Below are 26,836 nucleotides of genomic sequence, written 5' to 3'. Positions count from 1 at the left end.
GCTGGGCATGGGCCAGGCCTGTCCCCTTGCCCTGAAAGGAGATTAGGGTTTGTTGTGACTGGGGTCAGTGGGCACTTTGCCCGTTCCCTGCGCACTGGTATGTAGGTGCCAAGCAGTTGCTGTGTGAACTTGGCTAAGCCCCGGCCTTGGCCCCGGGCCCAAGAGAACAGGCCATGTCTGGCATCCCCTGCGAGCGGAGATGATCTCGCGCCTCCTCCCGCCGACCTGCCGCACCCCTACGGCCTGCCCCTTCCGAGTGCTGAGTGCCTCCCGCGGGGTGCTCAGCACCCTGGCTTCCCAACGGGCACCGCAGCAGCAGGGCAGGCCGCCGGGGCTGAGCTCAGCTCCGCTCCGGGCTGCCGTTGCGTGTCGGGGGCCGTTCCCACCAGCAGCGCCAAGCTGCCATAGGAAACGGGGAAGGAAACACCTGTGGCGGGGCCGAGATCCGCTGGCCTTGGAGGACAATGAGAGAGAGGTTTGTGGGGAGCAGAGATGCTATTAATAAGGGCTCCGGGCTATTTCGGGCCCTGCTGGGCATGGAGACGGGCCACTAAAGGTGCTCTTGTTTGTCAAGCGGAGACGAGTGCATGAGGCCAAGTGGCCCTGGGGCCGAACCTCTTCCCAGGCCTCCCCCGGCGCTAAGTCCCACTGCAGCCAGACTGGCCCAGGCCACTGCTGGAAGAAGCAGGGCCTGTGCTGGGGACGGACAGAGGCTTTGGCAGGGACGTGTCACGCCGCCAAGCCCATAACTGACCGGTGCATTGAGGAAAGGGCCAGTCCCCCTCGCGAGCCCTCCTGCAGAGACTCCCTGTGCTGGAAATCTGGGCTGCATTACCTGCTCCTGATACATCACTTATAGGGGGAAGTGGGGGAGAAACGCTCCCTGGCTCCGCAGAGGAGAACGCCCCCAGGCGGGGCAGGAAGGTCCCTCCACGTCCGACCTGCCAGCCCACGTGTGCAAGGAGCTGCCTGTGGTCTGTATACGAGAGCCCATAGGAGCCGGGCAGAGCCGCTCTTATCGCAGCAGGAAACAGCCCTGGGTCTAGAACTCCTGGCAGCTGCCTCCCGCGCCTTCCCTGCGGGGCAGGACTTTGCCCCCGTGCCAAGGGGAGCCGTGCGGAGCAAGCCCAGCCAGCCGGTTACCAGTCACACAAGTTGGCTGCTGGGCTGAGTGAGTGGCCTAGCTCTGCCGGCCAGGCTGGGCTGGGTCGGCAAAGCTGCACCCGGCTGCTTTGGCCCGGACTTCCAGGGGCTGGCCGGTTTCGTGCCATGCGGAGCAGCTGATTCTCTTGCGGGGATCTGGAAGGGAGCCTGAGGAACTAGCCAGTTTTCAGTCACTTAAAGGCTCCTTTTAAGAACGGAAACCAGCTGCGGTTTCCTGCTCGGGTAGCGCAGGGACAGCGCTCGGCTCAGCTGGCGATTCCCCGACCGTCGGGGGGGTGGGTTGAGGGGCCCGGTGTCGTTTCAATGGGCCGGGGGCCAGGTCTGGCTCCCTAGGGCCGGGGCCTCTAGACGAGGCGAAAGAGAGGAAGCGGCTTTCCCAAGTGGCGTGGCTGGCCGGCGCCGGGTCGAGGGTCCTGGTGCCGTGGCTCCGAGGTCGTGCTTCCCTCGCTGGATCTCGGCAGCAGCTGGGCCAGGCGGGAGGCGGGTGTTCCCGGGCTGCCGCAGAGCGAACAGCAGGCCTGGCCTGGCCGTGCGGACGGGACGTTCCCTGGCGCGGGTGTGAGATTCCGAGGTGGAGCTGGGGCACTAATGCAGCTTCCGGTAACCCGAGTCCGAGCGCGCGCGCCAGGCCGCTTCCCCTGAGGCCTGTCCCTCTGCTCTGCCGTGACAGGTGCGGTGAGCCCAGCGCCTGCCTTCCCTGCTCGGGGCCGGGCGGCGCCTGAGCCGGTAGCACCCTGCTTGGGAGCGCGTCGAACAGCAGCAGGCCCAGAGCCGGGTGCTGAGCTCCGTGCAGGGCCAGGCCTGGTGGCAGCCAGCTGGACTGCCCAGTGTCCCTGCTCCCTGTCCCGGGCGCGCTTGCCCTGCAGCGCTGGGGGTCGCAGCCAGCTCTGGAGGGAGGGGGCAGCCTGCAGCCAGGGCACGGGGCCTGCTCTTCACTTGGATGCCAACAGTTTTGGGGACCAGCTCTGCTAGCATTTGGGAGGCAGCGCAGGGCTAGGTGAAGGGGGCGGGGCTAGTGCTGAGGGGGCTCTAACGTGGGGGGCTGACACTGGGGGGCGTTGGAACATCCCGGGTGGGGAGCTGGCGCTGGGGAGCTCCGGGAGGACTATGGGGGCAGGGCAGGCACGGGGGATGGGATAATATTGGGGGCTGGCACTGGGGGGCTCTGAGGGCGGGAGGCTGTCACGGAGGTGCAGGGGACTCAGGTCAGTGGCTGGCTCGGGGGCTGTAGGGGTGGGAGCTCTAGAGGTTAGGGCCGGCTCTGGGGGGCTCTGGGGCCGGGGTGTACCCCTGCTTTGGGGGTCACAGCTCGTGGTGTTTGCCCCCCTCCCGCTCTGGGGGTTTCCGTCCTGCAGGAATAACCCCAGAGCTCCAGTCTGGATTCTTCCCCTGCTCCCAGGCCGTGGGAGTGGGGGGCGGGTGGGACCCTGGCACGGCATGTGGCTTCGTATTCCTCTGGCACTGGATGGGGACCCCGGGTTCTCTTCCCAGCTCTGCCACTGAGTCATAGGGATCTTGGGTAAGGTTCAGTGCTGTTCTGTGCCTCAGTTTCCCCATCAGTAGAAGTGGCCTTTGCCCAGCTTCGTAAGGCAGGTGGAGGCTGCTGTGGAGTTGTGGGGCCTCAGCACCAGACTCCTGGCACTCACCTTGGCTGGCATCCATGGCACAGGGGCGGTGTGTGCACAGGGAGGGTGCCGGGGCCCCAGCCAGGCAGCTCCCCGGCGCTCGCATGACACAAGGGAGTGCTGTGTGGGCTCTTCCTGACCATCCTGGGGCTGTTTGGGGCTGAGGGTCCCCAGAGCTGGCGCTCAGCCATGGCCTCGCTGATCTTTTCCATCCATGCACGTGTGGAATAATTTTCATGCGCACCAAGGCCTGTGCGGCTGTGCACCACCAGGAGAAACAGGCTGCTGGCTGCGGGCGCTCTGCTAATCAGTGGGCGGCCTTGGACTCTGTAAAGTGGCCACACAAGTGCCAGTACAGCTGGCCCTGGGCTGCTGCTCCACCCCCACACCAGTGACCCCTGGGGCCGGAAGGCGGGTGGGAGTCCGGCTCCGGATTCTCACCCTGTCCCTTTCTGTAGCTGCGTCCTCTGCCCGGCCCTTAGGACAGCGGCTTGTCTGCCAGGCCCTGCCCCTCAGGGCACTAGGTGGCCAGCAGACTTGGGCTAGTTGCCAGGGCCAGGTGGGCAGCCCTGGAGCAGCCCCCACGGCCCAGTCAGCGTGACCCTTGTGGCCCGGCTGGGCAGGGTCCCCGCGGGGGGCTGGATGGGCCCAGGCGCGGGGTATGGACCCTTCTGTGCCCTCCCAGTGGCGCTGGTGCAGGGCACCGTCCGGCCCGCTCAGCACCCAGCCGCAGGGGTCCAATTCTGGCACGCCAGGGAGGGGCACAAGAGGGGGAGCCTCCGGCAGCCCCCCTCAAACTGCGCTCCATGGCACCTCTCCCCCGGCCAGCTCAGACCGGGTGGAGGCCGGCCGCGCCCCAGCCTGGCGCCGCTGCAGGGTATTTTGGGCTGGGCTGGCCAGCGGGAGGCAGGTTATTTTGGGGCTGCTTTGGGCTGATCCCTTTTCAGCAGCACTGAGCTCGGCCCCTCCCTCACCCCACAGGACTCCCCAAAGGTGCCGAGCTGGGGCGTCCGGGAATGCCAGCTCGGATGTGCCCCTTGGGACAGCGCTTGGTGGCTCCCCCCAGTGCTGATACCCCCGTGCAGGTTGGGGGATGAGCCCCAGAGCCCTGTGAGCAGCTGGAATTCCCGCTGGGGCTTGGCTTAGGCCCTGCTGGTCCCCAGAGCCAGCTGCACCCAGTAGCTCAGCACCAGGCTCGGACACTGGTCCCTGATCTGGGGCTCCAGCGGTGGTGGGAGGGCGGCAGATGGTGAGGCCTGATCAGGGGCCCCGGCTGTTGGGGAGGGCAGGGCCTGGGCCTGGTCTCTGGGAGGAAGATGGGGGTGGCTGGGCCGGGCCGTGGGGCTCTGCGGGTCGGTAGCCATGGAGCAGGCTTGGTAGGACCTGGCCCGGCTGCAGCTGAGGAAGCTCCGGGCGGAGCAGCGGTTTCGGTCGCTCGGCTCAGCCTGTGTTGGGAGCCGTGGGGCTGGGGTATTTTGACGGGGAGGAGCCGGTTCCTCACTTGGGTTATGCAGCCCTGGCTGGGCGTGGGGCCCGGGGCCGGGCGTCAGGGCCGCGTTTCAGAGGCCCCTCGCGCTCCGTGGGGCCTGGGCAGCGGGGATTTGTGAGGGGGTCAGAGGGTCAGGCCTGTCCCCGCTGGGCTAGAATCGCGGGGGCTGTAGGGACGCTCCCTGATTTCTTTGTACCAGCCTTCGGCACCGCGGGGGCAGATGCCCCCCACCCCGGAGGTGGGCAGAGGGCCTGGTGCAAGCGCAGCCCGTTAGAGAGCGCCTGCTGCCCAGGGCTGGGTGACTGCTGGCCGGGGCTGGGGCTGAGGCTGGGGGCTGGAGCTAGGGGGGCTGGGGCCCTGAGGCTGCGGCTGGGAGGCTGGGGGCTGCAGCTGGGGGGGTTGGGGACCCGGTGGCTGGGACTGGGGACTGGAGGCTGGGGGCTCGGGGCCTGCTGCCGGGTGCTCTCTGGGCCGTCACGGAAGGGCTGGGCTGCTCCCAGCCCGTGCGGGCCCAGTTGACGCCGGCTCCCAGGCGAGGGCAGCAGGGACTGACCCTGGCGTTGCAGCCCAGGGACTCGCTGGCGCACAGAGGTCGCTGGCTGGACCCTGCTCAGGCACCCAACCGACGGGCGCGTGCCGGGGAGGGCAGCTCTTGCTGTGGCGCTGGCCAGTGGGAGAATGCAGCAGGTTAACCCGGCGGCCCTCTGGGTGGGTTCCCGGCCCTGCCTCGGCACCGCTGGCCTGGCTGTGGCGGCTCCGGTGGGCCCGGCCGTGGCCAAGCTGGAGCCGCCCTGTTCTGTAGCTGGGCTTCCGGCTGCGCTGAGGCAGTTCAGGGAGACCCCTCGTGGGCCCGGGGTGTGGGTGGGGCAGGGCAGCGGAGCTGGGCTGGGGGGTCTGGGTGGGGAGCGGGGCCCTGCTGACCCGGCTGGCGAGCTCTGTCCCGAGCCCGGCTCCAGGCTGCATCTCGCTCCTGCCCGGGCCGGGGTTGCCCAGGTGCCTGGTGCTGCCCGGGCCGGCGCCCAGGCCTGGGAGTAGCAGCCACTGCGCTGGCGGCGGAGCGGCCCGGGCTGCCGTGTGGGGCCAGGCTGTTGGGGGCTGACCTCTCCCTGGGGACCCCCCCAACCTTTCCTGGGGGCGGCTTCCCTGCAGGGCTGGGGAGTGGGCACAGCAGGGATGTGGGGTGCTGAGCCCCGGGGGGGCCTGGGGAGACTGGCCCTTGGGGGCGGGGGGGCGTAGGGTTAACTCCCTGCACCTCCACCTACCATGCGGCTCCCAGGTCAGGCCCGGGATCGGGGCCAGCTGGGGGCAGAATAGTTCCCCTCCTGGCCTGTGCCAGGTGGGATTCCTGCCTCCAGGCCCGGCTTTGCGCCTGGCTCTGGGAGGTGCCCCCCCCCCCCCCCCCCCGTGACGTCCTGTTTCCTGGCTGCAGGCGGGCGGGACGGGACGGGACGTGTGCGATGCTTGCGGCGGCTACGTGAGCGCCCGCCCGTCTGCGGCCTGCCCCCCCCCCAGCACCCCTGCCCCGGCTGTGGCTGCCCCCCCCCGAGCACTCCTGCCCCGGCTGTGGCTGCCCCCCCCCGAGCACTCCTGCCCCGGCTGTGGCTGCCCCCCCCCAGCACTCCTGCCCCGGCTGCGGCTGCCCCTCCCCCAGCACTCCTGCCCCGGCTGCGGCTGCCCCTCCCCCAGCACTCCTGCCCCGGCTGTGGCTGCCCCCCCCCCCGAGCACTCCTGCCCCGGCTGTGGCTGCCCCTCCCCCAGCACTCCTGCCCCGGCTGTGGCTGCCCCTCCCCCAGCACTCCTGCCCCGGCTGTGGCTGCCCCCCCCCCCGAGCACTCCTGCCCCGGCTGTGGCTGCCCCTCCCCCAGCACTCCTGCCCCGGCTGTGGCTGCCCCTCCCCCAGCACTCCTGCCCCGGCTGTGGCTGCCCCCCCCCCCCGAGCACTCCTGCCCCGGCTGTGGCTGCCCCCCCCCCCCCGAGCACTCCTGCCCCGGCTGTGGCTGCCCCCCCCCCCCCGAGCACTCCTGCCCCGGCTGTGGCTGCCCCCCCCCCCCCAGCACTCCTGCCCCGGCTGTGGCTGCCCCCCCCCGAGCACTCCTGCCCCGTCTGCGGCCTGCCCCCCCCCCCAGCACCCCTGCCCCGGCTGCGGGCTGCCCCCCCCCAGCACTCCTGCCCCGGCTGTGGCTGCCCCCCCCCAGCACTCCTGCCCCGGCTGTGGCTGCCCCTCCCCCAGCACTCCTGCCCCGGCTGTGGCTGCCCCTCCCCCAGCACTCCTGCCCCGGCTGTGGCTGCCCCCCCCCAGCACTCCTGCCCCGGCTGTGGCTGCCCCCCCCCCCGAGCACTCCTGCCCCGGCTGTGGCTGCCCCCCCCCCCAGCACTCCTGCCCCGGCTGTGGCTGCCCCCCCCCGAGCACTCCTGCCCCGGCTGTGGCTGCCCCCCCCCCCCGAGCACTCCTGCCCCGGCTGTGGCTGCCCCCCCCAGCACTCCTGCCCCGGCTGTGGCTGCCCCCCCCCGAGCACTCCTGCCCCGGCTGTGGCTGCCCCCCCCAGCACTCCTGCCCCGGCTGTGGCTGCCCCCCCCAGCACTCCTGCCCCGGCTGTGGCTGCCCCCCCCAGCACTCCTGCCCCGGCTGTGGCTGCCCCCCCCCAGCACTCCTGCCCCGGCTGTGGCTGCCCCCCCCCAGCACTCCTGCCCCGGCTGTGGCTGCCCCCCCCCGAGCACTCCTGCCCCGGCTGTGGCTGCCCCCCCCCAGCACTCCTGCCCCGGCTGTGGCTGCCCCCCCCCAGCACTCCTGCCCCGGCTGTGGCTGCCCCCCCCAGCACTCCTGCCCCGGCTGTGGCTGCCCCCCCCCGAGCACTCCTGCCCCGGCTGTGGCTGCCCCCCCCCCCAGCACTCCTGCCCCGGCTGTGGCTGCCCCCCCCCCCAGCACTCCTGCCCCGGCTGTGGCTGCCCCCCCCCAGCACTCCTGCCCCGGCTGTGGCTGCCCCCCCCCCCCAGCACTCCTGCCCCGGCTGTGGCTGCCCCCCCCCAGCACTTCTGCCCCGGCTGTGGCTGCCCCCCCCCAGCACTCCTGCCCCGGCTGTGGCTGCCCCCCCCCAGCACTCCTGCCCCGGCTGTGGCTGCCCCCCCCAGCACTCCTGCCCCGGCTGTGGCTGCCCCCCCCGAGCACTCCTGCCCCGGCTGTGGCTGCCCCCCCCCCCCAGCACTCCTGCCCCGGCTGTGGCTGCCCCCCCCCCAGCACTCCTGCCCCGGCTGTGGCTGCCCCCCCCCCCAGCACTCCTGCCCCGGCTGTGGCTGCCCCCCCCCAGCACTCCTGCCCCGGCTGTGGCTGCCCCCCCCCCCCCGAGCACTCCTGTCCCGGCTGTGGCTGCCCCCCCCCCCCCAGCACTCCTGCCCCGGCTGTGGCTGCCCCCCCGCCCCCAGCACTCCTGTCCCGGCTGTGGCTGCCCCCCCCCCCCAGCACTCCTGCCCCGGCTGTGGCTGCCCCCCCGCCCCCAGCACTCCTGCCCCGGCTGTGGCTGCCCCCCCCCCAGCACTCCTGCCCCGGCTGTGGCTGCCCCCCCCCCCAGCACTCCTGCCCCGGCTGTGGCTGCCCCCCCCCCCAGCACTCCTGCCCCGGCTGTGGCTGCCCCCCCCCCCAGCACTCCTGCCCCGGCTGTGGCTGCCCCCCCCCCCAGCACTCCTGCCCCGGCTGTGGCTCCCCCCCCCCCAGCACTCCTGCCCCGGCTGTGGCTCCCCCCCCCCCAGCACTCCTGCCCCGGCTGTGGCTGCCCCCCCAGCACTCCTGCCCCGGCTGTGGCTGCCCCCCCCCCCAGCACTCCTGCCCTGGCTGTGGCTGTCCGCCAGGCCTGGCTGTGCCCCTAAGGAGCCTTCAGCGTCTCCGGCGTTGGTCACAGCCCCCGGGCCGGGCTTTGCAGCCTGGTGCGACTGAGGCCTTCCCAGCAGCTGCCTCCTCGTGTCTCCTCCGTTGGCCGTCCAGCCGGGACCCGGGGAGGGGGGGCGCGGGGCCCGCTGGGCTGGCACTTGGCAGACCCGGAGCCGGCCAGTCCCAGCCCCCCCCAGACTGGCTGCGAAGGGAAACTCCGGCTCTTTGTCGGTTTTCAGAGGATCCCAGTGAATTCCAGGGAGGGGCCGTTCCCAAGCGGGCAGCCCCGGCAGTGGAGCCCCGCTGCTGAGCTCTGCCCCCCAACCCTGCCCACTGCTGATGGCCAAAAGCATGGGGGGGGCACCTGTGCCTGGCGCTGGAGCCGTCCTGTGGGGCGGCGCTGCCTGGGGCGGGCAGTGGGGAGAGCAGCGATGCTGCAGCAAGATCTGACCCGGATACTGAACCACCCACCCTCCCCAGTCCCCCAGAATTACCCCACTGCAGAAACCTGCCCCTTGCTAAGCTGCAGTGCCAGGCCTCCTCTGTGGAGAGCGCCCAGTTAAAGCTCTGCAGGGCATGGGTCTGGAATAGCGGGGCTGTGGGGCAGGATCGAGGGGCACCGGCAGAGCTGGGAGGGGAGGGGAGCAGGGGCTGTGGGGCGGGATCGAGGGGCACCGGCAGAGCTGGGAGGGGAGGGGAGCAGGGGCTGTGGGGCGGGATCGAGGGGCACCGGCAGAGCTGGGAGGGGAGGGGAGCAGGGGCTGTGGGGCGGGATCGAGGGGCACCGGCAGAGCTGGGAGGGGAGGGGAGCAGGGGCTGTGGGGCGGGATCGAGGGGCACCGGCAGAGCTGGGAGGGGAGGGGAGCAGGGGCTGTGGGGCGGGATCGAGGGGCACCGGCAGAGCTGGGAGGGGAGGGGAGCAGGGGCTGTGGGGCGGGATCGAGGGGCACCGGCAGAGCTGGGAGGGGAGGGGAGCAGGGGCTGTGGGGCGGGATCGAGGGGCACCGGCAGAGCTGGGAGGGGAGGGGAGCAGGGGCTGTGGGGCGGGATCGAGGGGCACCGGCAGAGCTGGGAGGGGAGGGGAGCAGGGGCTGTGGGGCGGGATCGAGGGACACTGGCAGAACTGGGGGGGGGGCTGTGGGGCAGAATCAAGGGGGCTGGCAGAGCTGTGTGTGGGGAGTGCAGGGTGGACGGCGCGTTGGGGTTTTCCCGTCTCCTGCACCCCTGTAATAGCACAGACAGACTCCCCCAGCCAGTAGAGCAGAGGGAGTTTGTTGCTTCTCCAGGATACAGCGCAGCACAGATGTCATCTGGTTCCAGGAACTGGGGCTAAGAGGCTTCAGTGCCCCCCTGAGATAGGGGGTGGCTGGGCCCTACAATCCCAGCCCCCTCCCTAGCTCCTTCCCCCTGCTTCCCAAACCGAAACTAAAACTCTTCCAGCCCTGCCCCCAGCCAGGGGCGGCATCCACCTTCCTTTGTTCCTCTCCTTGGGGGGTAGCTGGGCGGACAGGTTGAGAGACCCTGGCCTAGTGACTCATCCCCTGCCCTGCTGGGCCGTGCTGCAGCCGGCAGCCAGGCGGGTCACCCACAGCCCACTGCCCAGCATAGCAACCAGCAAGGTACCACCCACTACGGCACACAGGGCAGGGGTTCTGGGGTGGGATCGAGGGGCCTGGCAGAGCTGGGGGGGGCAGTGCAGGGGGCCTAGGGCGGGATCGAGGGGCCTGGCAGAGCTGGGGGGGCAGTGCAGGGCAGGGGGCCTAGAGCGGGATCGAGGGGCCTGGCAGAGCTGGGGGGGGGAGTGCAGGGCAGGGGGCCTGGGGCGGGATCGAGGGACCTGGCAGAGCTGGGGGGGCAGTGCAGGGCAGGTGCTCTGGGGCGGGATCGAGGGGCCTGGCAGAGCTGGGGGGGGAGTGCAGGGCAGGTGCTCTGGGGCGGGATCGAGGGGCCTGGCAGAGCTGGGGGGGAGTGCAGGGCAGGTGCTCTGGGGTGGGATCGAGGGGCCTGGCAGAGCTGGGGGGGAGTGCAGGGCAGGTGCTCTGGGGTGGGATCGAGGGGCCTGGCAGAGCTGGGGGGGAGTGCAGGGCAGGTGCTCTGGGGTGGGATCGAGGGGCCTGGCAGAGCTGGGGGGGAGTGCAGGGCAGGTGCTCTGGGGTGGGATCGAGGGGCCTGGCAGAGCTGGGGGGCAGTGCAGGGCAGGTGCTCTGGGGCGGGATCGAGGGGCCTGGCAGAGCTGGGGGGGAGTGCAGGGCAGGTGCTCTGGGGTGGGATCGAGGGGCCTGGCAGAGCTGGGGGGGAGTGCAGGGCAGGTGGCCTGGGGCGGGATCGAGGGGTCTGGCAGAGCTGGGGGGCAGTGCAGGGCAGGTGCTCTGGGGCGGGATCGAGGGGCCTGGCAGAGCTGGGGGGGCAGTGCAGGGCAGGTGCTCTGGGGCGGGATCGAGGGGCCTGGCAGAGCTGGGGGGGAGTGCAGGGCAGGTGCTCTGGGGTGGGATCGAGGGGCCTGGCAGAGCTGGGGGGGAGTGCAGGGCAGGTGCTCTGGGGTGGGATCGAGGGGCCTGGCAGAGCTGGGGGGGAGTGCAGGGCAGGTGCTCTGGGGTGGGATCGAGGGGCCTGGCAGAGCTGGGGGGGAGGGAGTGCAGGGCAGGTGGCCTGGGGCGGGATCGAGGGGTCTGGCAGAGCTGGGGGGGGAGTGCAGGGCAGGTGCTCTGGGGTGGGATCGAGAGGCCTGGCAGAGCTGGGGGGAGGTGCAGGGCAGGGAGCCTGGGGCGGGATCGAGGGGCCTGGCAGAGCTGGGGGGGAGTGCAGGGCAGGGGGCCTGGGGCGGGATCGAGGGGCCTGGCAGAGCTGGGGGAGGGGAGCCCTGCTGTTCTGGCTGCCCTGGCCCTGAGCCCAGATTCCTGGGCTGAAGACCCAGCAGCTGCTGCAGCGGGAGGCTGAGCGCCCAGGGGCCGGTGGGTCCCGTGGCTGAGATGGGCGGGTTTAGGCTCGTGGCCTCCGAGATACCTTGCGGCAGGGAGTTCCGCAGGCTGAGCCTGCTGTGGCTGCCATCGCCTTGTGCTGCATCGCGTGTCCAGGCAGCGCCCGTGAGCCTGCCCTGCTCCTTAATGCCCTCCCTGGGTCCGCAGCTCTGTGCCATGTGCCCTCCCCTCGCTGTGGGGCCCCCTCAGCCTGGGGGGACCCGCCCAGGGGCCTGGGCCAGCACCCTTCCGGAGAGGGGAGGCTCTGCCAGCCCCCAGGCCAGGGCAGTGGCATTACAGCTGGAGCAGGGCCGGGCACAGAGCAGTTCCCTGGCTCCCGCTGTGGCCCAGGCTAGCTGCCCCCGGGGCCTTCAGGCCTCAGTGCAGGGCCGTGGCAGGAGCCCGCTTTGGGTGCCCGGGTCTGTGTGGCAGCTACCGCAGTGACCCGCCTGCCACTCCAGGCCTCAGCGCTGTCGCTGGCACCCCACAGGCCCGGCGCTGGCTTGGGCCTTGCAGCTGGTACCTCTGCAGTGAGCTCTGTGCCCGTCGCGGCGCTGGCCTGGGCCTTGCAGCTGGTACCTCTGCAGTGAGCTCTGTGCCCGTCACGGCGCTGGCAAGGGCCTTGCAGCTGGTACCTCTGCAGTGAGCTCTGTGCCCGTCGCGGCGCTGGCAAGGGCCTTGCAGCTGGTACCTCTGCAGTGAGCTCTGTGCCCGTCGCGGCGGTGGCAAGGGCCTTGCAGCTGGTACCTCTGCAGTGAGGCCTTGCAGCTGGTACCTCTGCAGTGAGCTCTGTGCCCATCGCGGCGCTGGCAAGGGCCTTGCAGCTGGTACCTCTGCAGTGAGCTCTGTGCCCGTCGCGGCGCTGACAAGGGCCTTGCAGCTGGTACCTCTGCAGTGAGCTCTGTGCCCATCGCGGCGCTGGCCTGGGCCTTGCAGCTGGTACCTCTGCAGTGAGCTCTGTGCCCATCGCGGCGCTGGCCTGGGCCTTGCAGCTGGTACCTCTGCAGTGAGCTCTGTGCCCGTCGCGGCGCTGGCCTGGGCCTTGCAGCTGGTACCTCTGCAGTGAGCTCTGTGCCCGTCGCGGCGCTGGCCTGGGCCTTGCAGCTGGTACCTCTGCAGTGAGCTCTGTGCCCGTCGCGGCACTGGCAAGGGCCTTGCAGCTGGTACCTCTGCAGTGAGCTCTGTGCCCGTCGCGGCGCTGGCCTGGGCCTTGCAGCTGGTACCTCTGCAGTGAGCTCTGTGCCCGTCGCGGCACTGGCAAGGGCCTTGCAGCTGGTACCTCTGCAGTGAGCTCTGTGCCCGTCGCGGCGCTGGCCTGGGCCTTGCAGCTGGTACCTCTGCAGTGAGCTCTGTGCCCGTCGCGGCGCTGGCAAGGGCCCGCTTGCAGGTCTGTGGGCAGCTGGGGCATGTGGCTGCCCCGGGCGAGCGGCACTCGCACCACTGACTTGCCGGCTTCGGTGAGGAACAGGGCCCTGCCAGGCAGTCTGGTCCAGGGCCGGCGAACTGGTCCCTGCTCCCTGCCCGGCTGCAGGAGCTGAACCCCGCCGGGCGGCCTGTCCTCGTGGCACTGCCCCCGCCAGGCCGTGCCCCAGGCTTGGAGAACACGCCCTCCTCCCCGGCAGTGCACGTGGCCTCAGTGCCCCAGCCCCTCTTGCAGGAGAGGCCGGGTGCCTGGCGAGGTGCCAGAGGGTGGCATGGGAGGAGCACCTGGTGGGGATGCCGCGGCGCTGGCCTGGGGGCCGTGTGGAGCCTGGCATGGGGCCGTGCTGGCATTGCAGACTGCATGGATCGCCAGCTCCTGTTTCCCCCTGGCCTTTCACACCCATTCAGCCGGGCAGGGTGATTAAATGCCCTGTCTGTTTCCATCAGGCCTTTGTCCCCTGCCCATCCCCCGGGAGTAATGACCGGGCTGTTTGCACAGGAAAGTGCTGCTGTGACGAATTCCTGCCTCCCGGTCCCATGCACCAGGCTCTGGCTGCCAGTGGGCCGGGCGGGGAGAGGGCAGGGAGCCTGCACCAAGCCGGCTCGCTGTGGGCACTGTCGCTGCGCTAGGTCCCTCCCCGCTGTGGGCTGGGCTGGATGAGGGGCTCAGAGGAGACTGGGGTGCAGCCGGGGAGGGGGAGGGGGAGGCTGGCACTCAGGCCGTGCTGTGCCCACCTGCCACCCATCTGCATCTTCTCTCCCTGCTCCTGTGGGGTGGGGGGCTGCCTTGTGGGGTCCCTCCCCCTCCCCGCCGAAGAGCTGGGGCTGGACTGGTTCTCCGTGTGCAAGGCCTGGATTCAGTGCAGGGCGGCTGGGGGCTGGGGATGGCCCATGGGTCAGAGCGGGTGTTGGGCATGAGCCCGGCAGAGCCCCTAAGCACCTGCCACGAGCCCCCACTTGTAGCTTATTGCGGGGGGCAGCAGGGCAGGGCTGGGCTGGGCTGTGAGGGATGCAGCAGGGGGCGCCCCGGGGGAGGGTTGTTCCCGGGCAGTCTGTGCTGAGTCTATGCCCCGCGTGGCACTGGGGGCGCGGTGCTGCGGGGAGCGGGGCACGTGGCCCCCTAGGGGGCACTCTCCCCCTGAGCCGGGGAGCCGGCTCCTGCAGGGCAGCGCCGTGGCAGACCCAAGCCAAGGGGAGCGCCAATTCACCACCCGGCTTTCCCTGGCACGGGGTCCCGGACTTCCTCAGGGCACAGCCGAGTGACCCTGCTCAGTTTGCTCTCGGAGGGGGGAGAGGTGACGTAGTGGGGGGGCTGTCTGCTCTGTAGCCCCCCCCGCGCTGTGCTGTGAGAGTCCCACGGACTCACCCACGTGTGGATTGGCCCAGACACCCAGGCCCAGCCTGAGCAGAGAACAAGGCTCTTCCCGGGGGGCAGACCAAGGGGGGGCGGCGGGGACGAGCACTTGGCTGGGGGCAGGGTCGGGCGCTGGGCAGTTGCTGGCTAGAGAGCATGAAGGGAACAGACTGAGCTGAGGGTCTGGGGGGGGACCCCTAACGCGGGGGGGCTGAGGTGTCCTGGCCCTGGCTCCGGTAACCACATCCCGTCTGTGCTGGGCTGTACCCTGGAGAAGCAATAACCCCTCCTGGCCGGCGGAGCCTGTTCTCCCTGCTACAGGGGGGCAGGGTCGGGGCTGCCGGCAGTGCGGTGCTGCAGGGAGAAGCGGGTGTCTCAGAAGGGGGTTGTGCTGCCACAGCGTGTCTCGGCTGCCCCATGGAAAGGGGCTGAGCCCATTTCCCCAGAGGGGCATGTCTGTGCTTTGGACACAGGAGGGAAGTGATCTTGTCTCTGAATCTCTGTGCTCCAAAGCTGGGTGCAGCTGTGCGGTGGGGCAGCTCTGCGGCAGGGCGCTGGGTGGCAGGGCAGTGGGGCAGGGCAGCTTGTGATGGGGGGGCTCTGCGGCAGGGCGCTGGGTGGCAGGGCAGTGGGGCAGGGCAGCTTGTGATGGGGGGGCTCTGCGGCAGGGCGCTGGGTGGCAGGGCAGTGGGGCAGGGCAGCTTGTGATGGGGGGGCTCTGCGGCAGGGCGCTGGGTGGCAGGGCAGTGGGGCAGGGCAGCTTGTGATGGGGGGGCTCTGTGGCAGGGCGCTGGGTGGCAGGGCAGTGGGGCAGGGCAGCTGTGCAGCGGGGCAGCTCCGTGGCGGGGTGCCAGGCAGCGCCCACTGCCTCTCCCTGCTGAGGGCCTGGCCCAGGTGGGGATGTTGGTTTGGTTTAATTGTTGGGAGAAGAGCCCCGGGGAGTTGGCGTCCTGCATCCCGGGCCCCCAGGGAGTGAGTCTGCGGCAGGAGAGGGCTGCGGGGGTGTTGCTCCCTGCAGGGCGGGCGACGGGCTGGCCACGCTGGCCGGTGCATGGGCCACCCCCGACTCAGGTTTCCCAGGGGGCAGATCCGTGGGGTCAGTGGAGTCGCTCCGGGGTCAAGGAACTGACCCTGCCAGGGAAATGCAGCTGCTCCGCGGGCCGGCTGGGTTTGGGGAGACGGGGTTTGTCCCCCCTGCGGGTGGGGGCCCGGGAGAACTGGAGGCCCAAGGGCCCTGGCTCCTTGCTGGCCTGTGTGGGGAGCAGGCGGTTTGGGGCCTTGGAGCAGAGCGTGGGCTGCGCAGCCCAATTGCTAAGCAATTCGCCCTGAATGAGCCTTTCCCTGGCGCCCCCACAGCACCCCCGGTCCCCCCGCGATGAGCACAGTGCGCCGTGTCCTGGGTGCAAGCAGCAGCCAAATTCCTGGGGGGGGCTTTGCCCCTCTGCTGGGGCCCTGTGGGACCAGCTCCTGCCCATTCCGCCCGTGCCATCAGCCCTGCCTCCACCGCAAGCCGGTTCTTCAGCCGTGGCTCGGTGGCCATCTCGGGCAGGCCAGGGCTGCCACGGAGCCCAGCTGGATCCCGGGGATGGCACATGGCCGCTGAGTGAGCTCCCAGCAGCCCCGTGCCCCGGCCAGCCCGTGGGCGCCAGCTCGGGCCTCGCTGCCACGGCTGGGCCGGAGTCAGGCCGGCCCGTGGAGCGGTGAGCTCATCCCCAGCCACCCACCCGCATTCCTGTGCTGCTCGGAGGAGCCCACGGCCCTGTGTTCCCACCGCCCCCCCGGGCCATGTGCTCGCAGCTGGCCAGTGACCTCAGCCTGTGGAATTCCAGGGCTGGCTCGTCCCGTCCCTGCCGTGGGGGCACCACAGCTGCTCCGCTGGAGGAGACGTCTGGGGGCATCCGGGCCCCTTAGCAGCCCCTGGGCAGTGCGCCTCCTGCGTCTGCCTGCGCCTCCCGGCCCCGCCGCTGGCTGCTCCAAGGGGCCTGTTCTCGGCCCGGGCTGTGCTCCCAACCCCCATGGGCACACGGCGCCTGGCCCTGTTTGACAGCCTCCGCCCCGGCCCGAAGGACCAGCACAGCCCCGGCCAGCTCGGTGCTTCGGCTCGGCCCCCAACATCCCGCCGTGCAAATTCTGCAGAATCTGAAATCTGACTGCGTAGGAAGCGGAGAGAGGGAGTGTTACAGTTATAAAAGGGGTCAGACCCCCAGCTCCGCGCGTGGAGGGCAGGGCATCGGACCCCCAGCTCCGCGCGTGGAGGGCAGGGCGTCGGACCCCCCCAGCTCCGCGCGTGGAGGGCAGGGCGTCGGACCCCCCCAGCTCCGCGCACGGAGGGCAGGTCGTCGGACCCCCCCAGCTCCGCGCACGGAGGGCAGGTCGTCGGACCCCCCCAGCTCCGCGCACGGAGGGCAGGGCGTCGGACCCCCCCCAGCTCCGCGCGCGGAGGGCAGGGCGTCGGACCCCCCCAGCTCCGCGCGCGGAGGGGCAGGGCGGCGGACCCCCCCAGCTCCGCGCGCGGAGGGGCAGGGCGGCGGACCCCCCCAGCTCCGCGCGCGGAGGGGCAGGGCGTCGGACCCCCCCCAGCTCCGCGCGCGGGGGGGCAGGGCGTCGGACCCCCAGCTCCGCGCGCGGGGGGGCAGGGCGGCGGACCCCCAGCTCCGCGCGCGGGGGGGCAGGGCGGCGGACCCCCCCAGCTCCGCGCGCGGAGGGGCAGGGCGGCGGACCCCCCCCAGCTCCGCGCGCGGGGGGGCAGGGCGTCGGACCCCCAGCTCCGCGCGCGGGGGGGCAGGGCGTCGGACCCCCCAGCTCCGTGCGTCGTGGGGCAGGGCGTCGGACCCCCAGCTCCTCGCGCGGGGGGGCAGGGCGTCGGACCCCCAGCTCCTCGCGCGGTGGGAAGGCTGGCAGCAGAGGTGGAAGTTGCTGCTGGCTTCAGCCCAGTCTCTGGAGCACGTCCCCAGTCCGGGGGGGCCGGTGGGCCCTTCGTTTAGCGGTTCGGTTGGTCGCACAGGCCCCCCGCGGGGAGGAGCCGGAGGGAAGACGAGATGGCGGCGTTCCCAGGGGTTTTGAGGTCTTCCCCGCAGGGCGGGAATCCCCCGGTTCTCGCTGGAAAAGAGCAGCACCAAGATGGCGTTTGGAGTCACATGACCAAGTCACCTGTCCCGGCCTGAGTCCGTCTGTACGGGCGGCAGCCGCCCCCCCGCGCTGGTCTGGGCACTGCCCAGGGGCTGCTGAGGGGCTCCGGGAGCCGTCGGCGCCGTGGGAGCAGTGGCGTTGCGAGCCCTCCCACCCCGCTCCTGCGCCAATCGGCCGTGGGAGGAAAATTCCCCATTTGCGTGGTCGCCCCCTGGCACAGTTTGGCCCCCGGGTCAGGACATTGGCCTGGGGACCAGCTGCCCTCTTAGGAAGGCCAGATAGGGTTCTGGCGTGGCCTAGGGGTTAGGGTGTTGGCCTGGGGACACTAGCATGGGGGGGTTCAAGCCCCACCCACCCAGGAGTGTCACTGGCAAACCTGCCACGTGTGTCTACATGGCAAAACCAAACCAGCCCCTCCTCAGCGTATGTAGCCGCCCGCCCAGCCCAGTCTGCAGCTGCCCTGTAGCCACGCGGGACCCGTGGTCCTGTCTCAGTCAGAGAGCCTCCCTGCTGATCCTTTTGTCTTCACTACAGTTCAACCAATGGGGGCTGCCTGCAGCCGCCACCAGCCCCCCAAAGCTCAGAGCCTGCTCCTCCCCAGGCACCCCCCAAGGTAGCTGATTGCCTTGGCCCAGCCTGCCCCACGGGGGCACTGGCACCAGGCTCCACAGCAGGGCTGATTCCTGGACCCCCCTGCCGTCCTGGGGCTGAGGGTGTTCAGCGCCTCCCTCCGCACCCCACGCCGCGTGGGCTGGGCGGGGCCGGATTCTCCATCGCCACGAGTCCTTGCTCGAGGGTCCCCGTCCCTCCGGCTTCCCGCCATGTCTCCTTTTCCGCCTCCAATCTCCGGCCGGCTGGCTTGTTTAAATATCCAAACGTGTCGGGGATTTTGCCCTGCTCCTTTTTCAAACAAATGTAGATCGGCTTATATAGAACCATGGCGCAGCCCGCCTGCCCCGCCCGAGGAGAGCGCCACGCTCGGCCTGGCCCCCGCCCGCCTTCGAGGGGCTGCAGCCGCAGCTGGGAGATCCCAGCTCTGAGCGTACCCAGGGGTGCGCATTTGCATACCCATGATGCATTGCGCACGGTGACCTGAATCCCTGGTCCATAAGCTGGGATTGCTCCCAACCTCTGGTTCCGCCTTAAAACGTGGGCTTCCAGCGCGCCCGGGCTGCGGGGAAAGGGGGAGGGGGAGTTGCTGACCGGCGTGTGTCCTCTTTTTTGAAAGTTCAAATATGGTAACCCTAGCTAATTAGTGCCCCCCTGGGACTTAGTGACTGTGATGTAGTGGGGGTGCTTGCATTCACCGTTTCTCTTGTGGGGTTATATCGGATTCTACTGTCCTATGCTGCTCTGTAGTGATGCTGTGTGTGGGGGGGTGTGCCTCAGTTTACCCACGCCCTGGAGCACTAGCTGCATGAGGAGAGGGAGGCTGGGTGTGACTCACTGGGGAAGTATGTGCAGTCTCTCACCTCCTGAGGCCCAGGTGACAGCAGCTAACACTTGGACCTGGGAGGACAGTGGAGGAGGCGGGGCTGCCTGGGGCTAGTGAGCAGCGCCTGGGCGTGTGAGTGAGTCTAGGCTGGGGAGGATGAGAAGGGCAGACTGGGGAGCAGGAAAGGGGGGTTCAGGGCCCGTGAGCCCTTCCCCCCAAGAGGAATAATGCCCTGTCTGCCCTGGCTCCTGTGTTAGCATCGCCCCTAAGCTACGCTGGGTCTCTGGGGAACAATCAAACCTTCTGCTCTACTGGCTGACATCTGGCTGCGGATGGGGGTGCAGGGTCGGGGGTCCCCAACGCGCCGTCAGTGACGTCGGAACACAAGCAGGTCCTGGGAGCCGGCCCAGCCTGAGGGGGCTCTGGGGGAGGTTTTGGAAGAAAAGCAGGAACCGGTTCCCAGGCCTCGGTGGGATCCCCCGGCTCGGAAGGACTCAGCTGGCGGGACCAGTGACTCAGCCGGGTGACTGGAGCAGAGCTGACGTGAGGCTGGTTTTTAGGTGATCCCAGCAGCTATAGGCTGGCCAGCCTGGCCTCAGTCCCAGGCAGCCTGGCTGAAAGGGTAGAAAGAGCAGGCTGGCCAGACGCAGAGATGAACTCGGTTTCCCGGGGCGGCCACGGCGTGGTTTTTGTAAAGGGAGTTCTTCGCGGGGTGCTCACAGACGTGGCCAGCGTGTCCTCGGGCTTTCAGGAAGCCTTTGGCAAAGGCTCTTGGGCAGAGGAAGCTGTCGTGGGGTAAGAGGGAAAGTCCTCGTGCCATGGGTGAAAAACCAGGAAACAAAGGGCAGAAAGCCACGGTCCCGTTTCACCCCGGAGAGCGGTGTCTGCTGGTGTCTCCCAGGGATCCGAACTGGGACCAGCCCTATTCAGCCTATTTACGCAGGGTCTGGAAACGGGGTAAACAGGGAGGTGGCAACATTTGCAGATGAAGCCAAACTGCTCGAGAAAGCGAAGTCCAGAGCAGACTGGGAAGAGCTGCAAAGGGATCTCCCAGCGCTGGGTGATCGGGCAAGAGGGCAGCTGAAATTCAAGTTCAGTCAATGCCGAGCCGTGCCCTTTGGAAAATGCAACTCCAGCCGCTGTTACCGCTGAGGGCTTCCATCCATCTGTGCGATACGTGTTGCTACCTGCACCCAGGCATGTGTGATTGTGCACCGCCCATAGCAACATGCTGCTGGCTGTGGGCGCTGTGCGAGGAGCCTGGGTGGCATTTGAATCTCCCCTGGGCGCCTGCCAGGTGCTCACCTTACAGCAGGGGTTCCCAGCCTTTTTAAGCACCAGCTCGCTTTCCCAGTGTACGTGCAACGTAAGATCGACCTCCAGCCCAGACACCCTGGCTCCACTTCCTCCTCGCCCGTCCCACCCCTTCTTGGAGACCTCCCCCTGTTCCCACTTCCTCCCCCATCCGCACTCACTGTCACTGGGCTGGGGTAGGAGTTTGGGTGCAGGCTCTGGGGTAGGAGTTTGGGTGCAGGCTCTGGTCTTGGGGTGCAGACTCGGGGGTAGGAGTTTGGGGTGCAGGCTCTGGTCTTGGGGTGCAGGCTCTGGGGTAGGAGTTTGGGGTGCAGGCTGTGGTCTTGGGGTGCAGACTCGGGGGTAGGAGTTTGGGGGGCAGGCTCTGGTCTTGGGGTGCAGGCTCTGGGGTAGGAGTTTGGGGTGCAGGCTCTGGTCTTGGGGTGCAGACTCAGGGGTAGGAGTTTGGGGGGCAGGCTCTGGTCTTGGGGTGCAGACTCGGGGGTAGGAGTTTGGGGGGCAGGCTCTGGTCTTGGGGTGCAGGCTCTGGGATAGGAGTTTGGGGTGCAGGCTGTGGTCTTGGGGTGCAGACTCAGGGGTAGGAGTTTGGGGGGCAGGCTCTGGTCTTGGGGTGCAGGCTCTGGGGTAGGAGTTTGGGGTGCAGGCTCTGGTCTTGGGGTGCAGACTCGGGGGTAGGAGTTTGGGGGGCAGGCTCTGGTCTTGGGGTGCAGGCTCTGGGATAGGAGTTTGGGGTGCAGGCTCTGGTCTTGGGGTGCAGACTCGGGGGGTAGGAGTTTGGGGGGCAGGCTCTGGTCTTGGGGTGCAGACTCGGGGGGTAGGAGTTTGGGGGGCAGGCTCTGGTCTTGGGGTGCAGACTCAGGGGTAGGAGTTTGGGGGGCAGGCTCTGGTCTTGGGGTGCAGGCTCTGGGGTAGGAGTTTGGGGTGCAGGCTCTGGTCTTGGGGTGCAGACTCGGGGGTAGGAGTTTGGGGGGCAGGCTCTGGTCTTGGGGTGCAGGCTCTGGGGTAGGAGTTTGGGGTGCAGGCTCTGGTCTTGGGGTGCAGACTCGGGGGTAGGAGTTTGGGGGGCAGGCTCTGGGGTAGGAGTTTGGGGGGCAGGCTCTGGTCTTGGGCCAAGGGGTTTAGCGTGTGGGAGGGGCTCTGGGCTTGGCCCAGGGTGGGGGATTGGGGTCCAGGAGAGGTTTCAAGATATAAGCTCTGGGAAGGAGTTTGGGCGCAGAGGGACTCACGTCTGGGCAAGAGGTTGGGTGCAGGAGGAGGTTCAGGGCCGGGCCGGGGGTGCAGGGAGCAGGCTCTGGCTGGGCTCTGTTTAACTCAGATGGCTCCCGGGGGGTGGAGCAGTGGGATTAAGGCAGGCTCACTCCTGCCCTGGCCCGGCACCGCTCCTGGAAGCCGCTGGCAGGGACAGCGATGGCTCCGTGGCACCATGTGCTGCCCCATCTACAGGCCCTGAGCCCACAGCTTCCACTGGCCACGGGTCCCCGCCACTGATCAACGGGAGCTGCAGGAGCGGTGTCTGCAGGCAGGGACAGTGTGTGGAGACCCCTGCGCTGCCTCTCTCGGGTGCAGGGACATGCCAGCTACATCAAGAGCAGCATTTACCGTAGGGTAGTGGTCCCCAATGCAGTGCCCAGGGGTGCCATGGCACCTGCGGGGGCATTTGTGTGCGCCCGCCAAGTGCTCAGGGCTGGCCTGGCCCCGGGCACGTGGCGCATGCGCGGTGCCAGAGCCAGCCCTGGGCGCATGGCACATGGTGAGTGCCGGCCCTGGGAGCGCCGTGAATCGGCCGCCCGCACTCTGGGCGCGCGGTGCCTGGGGGGAGCGCTGGCTCCGGGCGCGCGGTGCCTGGGGGGAGCGCTGGCTCTGGGCGCGCGGTGCCTGGGGGGAGCGCTGGCTCTGGGCGCGCGGTGCCTGGGGGGAGCGCTGGCTCTGGGCGCGCGGTGCCTGGGGGGAGCGCTGGCTCTGGGCGCGCGGTGCCTGGGGGGAGCGCTGGCTCTGGGCGCGCGGTGCCTGGGGGGAGCGCTGGCTCTGGGCGCGCGGTGCCTGGGGGGAGCGCTGGCTCTGGGCGCGCGGTGCCTGGGGGGAGCGCTGGCTCCGGGCGCGCGGTGCCTGGGGGGAGCGCTGGCTCTGGGCGCGCGGTGCCTGGGGGGAACGCTGGCTCCGGGCGCGCGGTGCCTGGGGGGAGCGCTGGCTCCGGGCGCGCGGTGCCTGGGGGGAGCGCTGGCTCCGGGCGCGCGGTGCCTGGGGGGAGCGCTGGCTCCGGGCGAGCAGCGCTTGGAGGGGGCCCTGGCCCCGGGCGCACAGTGCATGGGGGTGCCCCGGGCACGCGGCTATGGGAGGGCCCCTCCCCCGGGCGTGCAAGTGTCCCCGCCCTCTGGCGCCCGGCAGGCGAACGGCCACGCCCCCGGCGCCCGGCAGCCTCGAATGGTTGGGGACCACTGCCGTGGGGTAATGGCTCCCGCCACAACAGGTTGAGAACTTTTGAACTTGCTACTCAAAGAATGAAATGTAAGTGTGAGAGAAATGAAAATGAGGAAATGCACAGCCCAGTCACAACCCCAAATCACCCCCTTTGCAAGCAGCAAGAGAAGTAACAGCCAACCCCCCCCCCACACACACACACACACACACGGGCTGGGTTGGGAGAGGAGAGGGACGGACAGTGGGGGGGGTTTGTGAGAATGACAGACACGCAGTGAGTGACAGATTTGCACTGCCAAGCTCCCTCCACCCCCTTCTCAGAGTGGAGACGGGGTACAGGAATAGGGGAGGGGGGACACTCTCGCCTTGTCTCCCATGCCCTGCCCAGCAAGCAGGAGGCTGCGGGGGGCACCTCCCCGGCAGGGCAGGAGCAGCATGACGGTGGGGGAAGGGGTGACTGAAGTGCCAGCACTTGGTAGCTTCCCAGCCGAACCGGTCAGGATCCCCTGTCAGAGGCTCCAGGATCTGCCGGTGGCTCCCGATCTGCTGGTGTCCTTAGACCTCTGTTGGCCAGAAGCTGGGAGTGGTGGGTGGAAGGGCTCACTCAGTACTTGCCCTGTGAGGCGCTTGGCATTGGCCGCAGGAGACTGGCTGGGGGCCATTGGTTCCCCTGGGATGGAGACTGGCTGGAGGCAGGTTCTGTGCGAGGCGTTGCAATGGGCCGGCCTGTTTTCCCTTGTACAGTTGATTGAAAGTGAGTTGGGGTCTGTGGGGCTCCGCTCCCCCCTCCTCATGTCCCTTGTACTGACTTGTCACTGCCCCCCGTGCCCCCCAAAGAGCCGTCGCTCGCTGGGCTCTGCTATTGCTGGGGCTGCCCCCCACAGACGCCGGCGTGGGGGCCCCCCGGGAGTTTGTGACCCGCTGCTCTCTCGGGGTGGCTTGCGTGCAAAAGGCTCAGGAGCAGCCTCGTCCCTTTCCCCGGGCCCGGTGCCCTCCCGGCATCGCGGCCGTTACTCCCCCCGGCGCGTGGGCCGGGCTCCGGGCCGCCTGCGGTGCAGCCAGAAACTGGGGAGCAGCTGGCGCAGGGGCACAGCGCTACCCAGAGTCGCCCCCTGCACGTGGCACTGGGTGGAGCAAGGCCCAGTGGCCGGGGCTGCCCTGAGTGCCGGGGAAGGGGCCTTCCAGCACCGCTTGGCCCCCGGGCCTTGCAGCGAGGAGGCCCCTCGGCCAGGCAAGCCCTGCGGTTCCCCTGGGCAGTGTGCCGTGCGCCCCCGGGGTCCCGTGCATGAGGGGGGCTCCAGGCCAGTGGCTGATGGTGTCTGGGCTTCTCTCCGGCAGGTCTGCCACGCGGCACAGGGGCTGGACGAAGCATCCTTCCCGGAGGACACGGAGCCCCGCCTGGCGGGCGCGCCCCGCTGGAGCGACGCTGATCTCTCCGATGATGAGGACTTGCTGGCGGATCAGGCTTCGGGAGGTAGGGCTGGGAGGCCCCGGTGTGATGCTCCCTCCGCGGTCTGGGGCCCGCCCCCGCCTGGGCTCCGGGGTCTGTGCTTCCTTGGGCCCCAGACTGCTCAGCTGCTCTGTAGCAACAGACTCCCACGCAGGCAGGGAGCGTGCAGCCCTGGTGTGCTGGGGCGGGGGCCGGGCTGTCCTGCCCTGGAGAGGGGCCCACGCGGCCGGCACCCGTGGCCCCTGCCGTCCTGGGCTCCGTCCCGGGAGCAGGCCTGAGCACGGGCAGGAGGGAGCAAACCTTATCAACCCCAGGGCTGGGCACTGATGCCCCTTTGCCCCCCAGGGAGGGCCTGGGCGCGCCAGGGCAGGTCTGCACTTACACCGCCGTGAGATGTGCTCCCCCGGGCTGGGCTAACCCCGCCCCACAGGCTCTGCCGCCGACCCTGCCCTGTCGGCCCCGGCGCTGGACCCGTGCCACTCGCAGCCCTGAGCTAATGGTGGCTGCTTCCCTTCCAGACGGCAATGGCAGCGGGGAGAACGGCAGCGGGGTCATGCTACCTGGAGTGCTGCCAGCCGCCAGCCAGGCGCCAAGCGTCACTCTCCTGCCAACGGGTAAGCAGGGGGCGGTGCCGGGGGCGGGGCTGACTGGGTGGGGGCAGGGCCGGGGCAGGGCTGGTGGCACCCCTGGGCTGGCATGTCATGGGGGTGCCCGGGCCTTGGGCTGCTCGGAGGGGCTCCTCTGCCTTACCCAGCATGCTGTGCATCGCACATAGTGCTCCCTGGCCTTGTGGGCTGGGCAGGATGCTCATGACAGGCCAGCAATGCAGCCTGTTTGTCTGGGGGGAAGGGGGAACGTCACAGGGCCTGGATCCCCAAAGCCAGGAGAGGTACCCAGGAGGGGTGTGAACTGGCACAGCCCTGTGCCTTGCCTGGAGCCTGGCTTTCATTCGTGGGTGGTGCAGGCGAGAGGAGGGACGGGGGGAGGCAGTGGGGCAGCCAAAGAGGCTGCAAAGGAAGGAGCTGACAGTGCTGATGGCGTAGGGGTGGGAGGCAGCAGGGCACTGTGTGGCAGTGATGGCGGAATGCAGTGTGGCACTGCATGTCAGTGATGGTGAGAAGCAGCGTGGCACGGCATGGGGGGGATGGTTGGGAGGCTGTGGCAGTAAGGGTGGAATGCAGTGTGGCACTGCATGGGGGAGGGGTGGGAGGCACGTGGCACTGTGTGGCACTGATGGCAGAATGCAGTGTGGCATTGCATGGGGGGATGGGTGGGAGGCAGCATGGCACTGTGGCAGTGATGGCACAATACAGTGGCATAGTGTGGCACTGAATGGGGGGATGGTTGGGAAGCAGCGTGGCACTGTGTGGCATTAAGGGCAGAATGCAGTGTGGCACTGCAGGGGGGATGAGTGGGAGGCAGTGTGGCACTGGCAGTAAGGATGTAATGCAGTGTGGCAGTGCATGGGGGGATGGCTGGGAGGCACATGGCACTGTGTGACAGCGATGGCAGAATGCAGTGTGGCAGTGCATGGGGGGATGTTTGGGAAGCAAGGTGGCACTGTGGCAGTAAGGGCAGAATGCAGTGTGGCACTGCATGGAGGTTGGGTGGGAGGCACATGGCACTGCGTGGCACTGATGGCAGAATGCAGTGTGGCACTGCATGGGGGATGGGCGGGAGGCATGTGGCACTGTGGCAGTAAGGGTGGAATGCAGTTTGGCACTGCATGGGGGTTGGGTGGGAAGCACGTGGCACTGCGTGGCACTGATGGCAGAATGCAGTGTGGCACTGCATGGGGGTTGGGTGGGATGCACGTGGCACTGATGGCAGAATGCAGTGTGGCACTGCATGGGGGATGGGTGGGAGGCACGTGGCACTGCGTGGCACTGATGGCAGAATGCAGTGTGGCACTGCATGGGGGTTGGGTGGGAGGCACGTGGCACTGTGTGGCACTGATGGCAGAATGCAGTGTGGCACTGCATGGGGGATGGGTGGGAGGCACGTGGCACTGCATGGCACTGATGGCAGAATGCAGTGTGGCACTGCATGGGGGATGGGTGGGAGGCACGTGGCACTGCGTGGCACTGATGGCCTGCCTTTCTCGGTTGAGGCTCTGCTCTCCTGCTCAGCTACTCTGTGGTGCCTCAGGCTTGGCTGGGGGGTTGCTGGCTCTGGCTCTGCATGGCTCCGCTGTAGCTCTTTCTCCTCTCTCGGTAACTGCCCGACTTTCTCCTTTTCCTCCCCGTCCTGCCTCTCCCCGTGCTCCCATCTTGTTCTCCCTCCTGCTCTGGAGCGCAGCTCGCCTGGGCCTAGCCGGGCAGCCCCGTCTGGCGGGCATGACCGTGGCTGACCCAGATGATGAGGCCCCGCTCAGTAAGTGAGGGGCTTGGGGCCTGGGCTGCATGCGGGGGCGGGGGGAGGGTGGCACAGGGCAAGCTAGTTGGGAGGGGGAGGTCCATGGAAAACTTGATCATGTTGATAACAGTGTGAATGTCAAAATATTTGCGCTCAGACTTGTTACCGCGATGCTCCATGGGAGTTGTAGTTCAGCTCTTTCAAGCTCCAGTTGTCCTGTATAGGCCAGGTCCCTTGGTCGGACTACATCTCCCATCATGCTTGTTTCCCCCTCAGTACAAAAAGGTTGAGGCAAGTCTCTAGCCATGGTGATCCATGGGAGTTGTAGTCCAGCTAAGGAGCTGGCCCATAGAAGAGAATGGGACAATGAACCATCCGACCTACCATGCTCAGGCGGCCCCGTGGCAGCCTCCCCGCATGGAACAGTTGCGGTTTTGGGGCTACTGGACAAAAACTCCTGTTGGGGAGGAAGCCGACACGATCTGTGAACGGTTTAGTGGAGAAGCAGCTGAGCTAGAAGCTGCCTGCGTGCGCCTGGCCCCGTTGCAGCCAGCAGCGTGGGGCAGGGCTGCAGTGTGGGGCACGGCCCCCCCGGCAGGGACAGGCTGCTGCAGAGCCTGTTCGCTCGTGCTGGTGGCCAACCGCCCCACAGCTGGGCTGCTGGTTCCCAATGCGCTGTGGGTCGCTGCCACTCCCCAGCCCCTGCCCCAGCCGTAGGGCTGCCCACGCTGGAGCACACATGCCAGGGGACTCCTGGGTTCAGCCCACAGCCGGGAGGGGAGCAGGGCTGCCCTAGCGTGGCTCCGGCGGCTGCTGTGCGGAAGGCGAGGGGCGCTGGAGCAGGGGGAATGTGGGGAGCAGT

The 26,836-nt window shown here is 69.2% G+C and overlaps 1 protein-coding gene across 19 annotated transcripts in view; it reads left to right on the top strand.

Moving 5' to 3' along the window:
- The window catches only part of HSPG2 (heparan sulfate proteoglycan 2), a 145,454-nt gene that overhangs the window by 19,794 nt on the left and 98,824 nt on the right, over positions 1–26,836 (top strand). For 18 of the 19 annotated variants that reach the window (XM_075906281.1, XM_075906295.1, XM_075906288.1 and 15 more), the window contains exons 2-4: positions 23,508–23,643; positions 24,138–24,233; positions 25,918–25,992. In XM_075906281.1, coding sequence (XP_075762396.1) covers positions 23,508–23,643; positions 24,138–24,233; positions 25,918–25,992 — 307 coding nt within the window. The remainder of the gene's footprint in view (positions 1–23,507; positions 23,644–24,137; positions 24,234–25,917; positions 25,993–26,836) is intronic. The other variant, XM_075906283.1, reaches the window with a different exon arrangement.

The sequence above is a fragment of the Pelodiscus sinensis genome, chromosome 23 (assembly GCF_049634645.1).
Source record: "Pelodiscus sinensis isolate JC-2024 chromosome 23, ASM4963464v1, whole genome shotgun sequence".
Taxonomy (NCBI): Eukaryota; Metazoa; Chordata; order Testudines; family Trionychidae; genus Pelodiscus; species Pelodiscus sinensis.
This window is presented reverse-complemented; position numbering and strand designations above follow the sequence as displayed.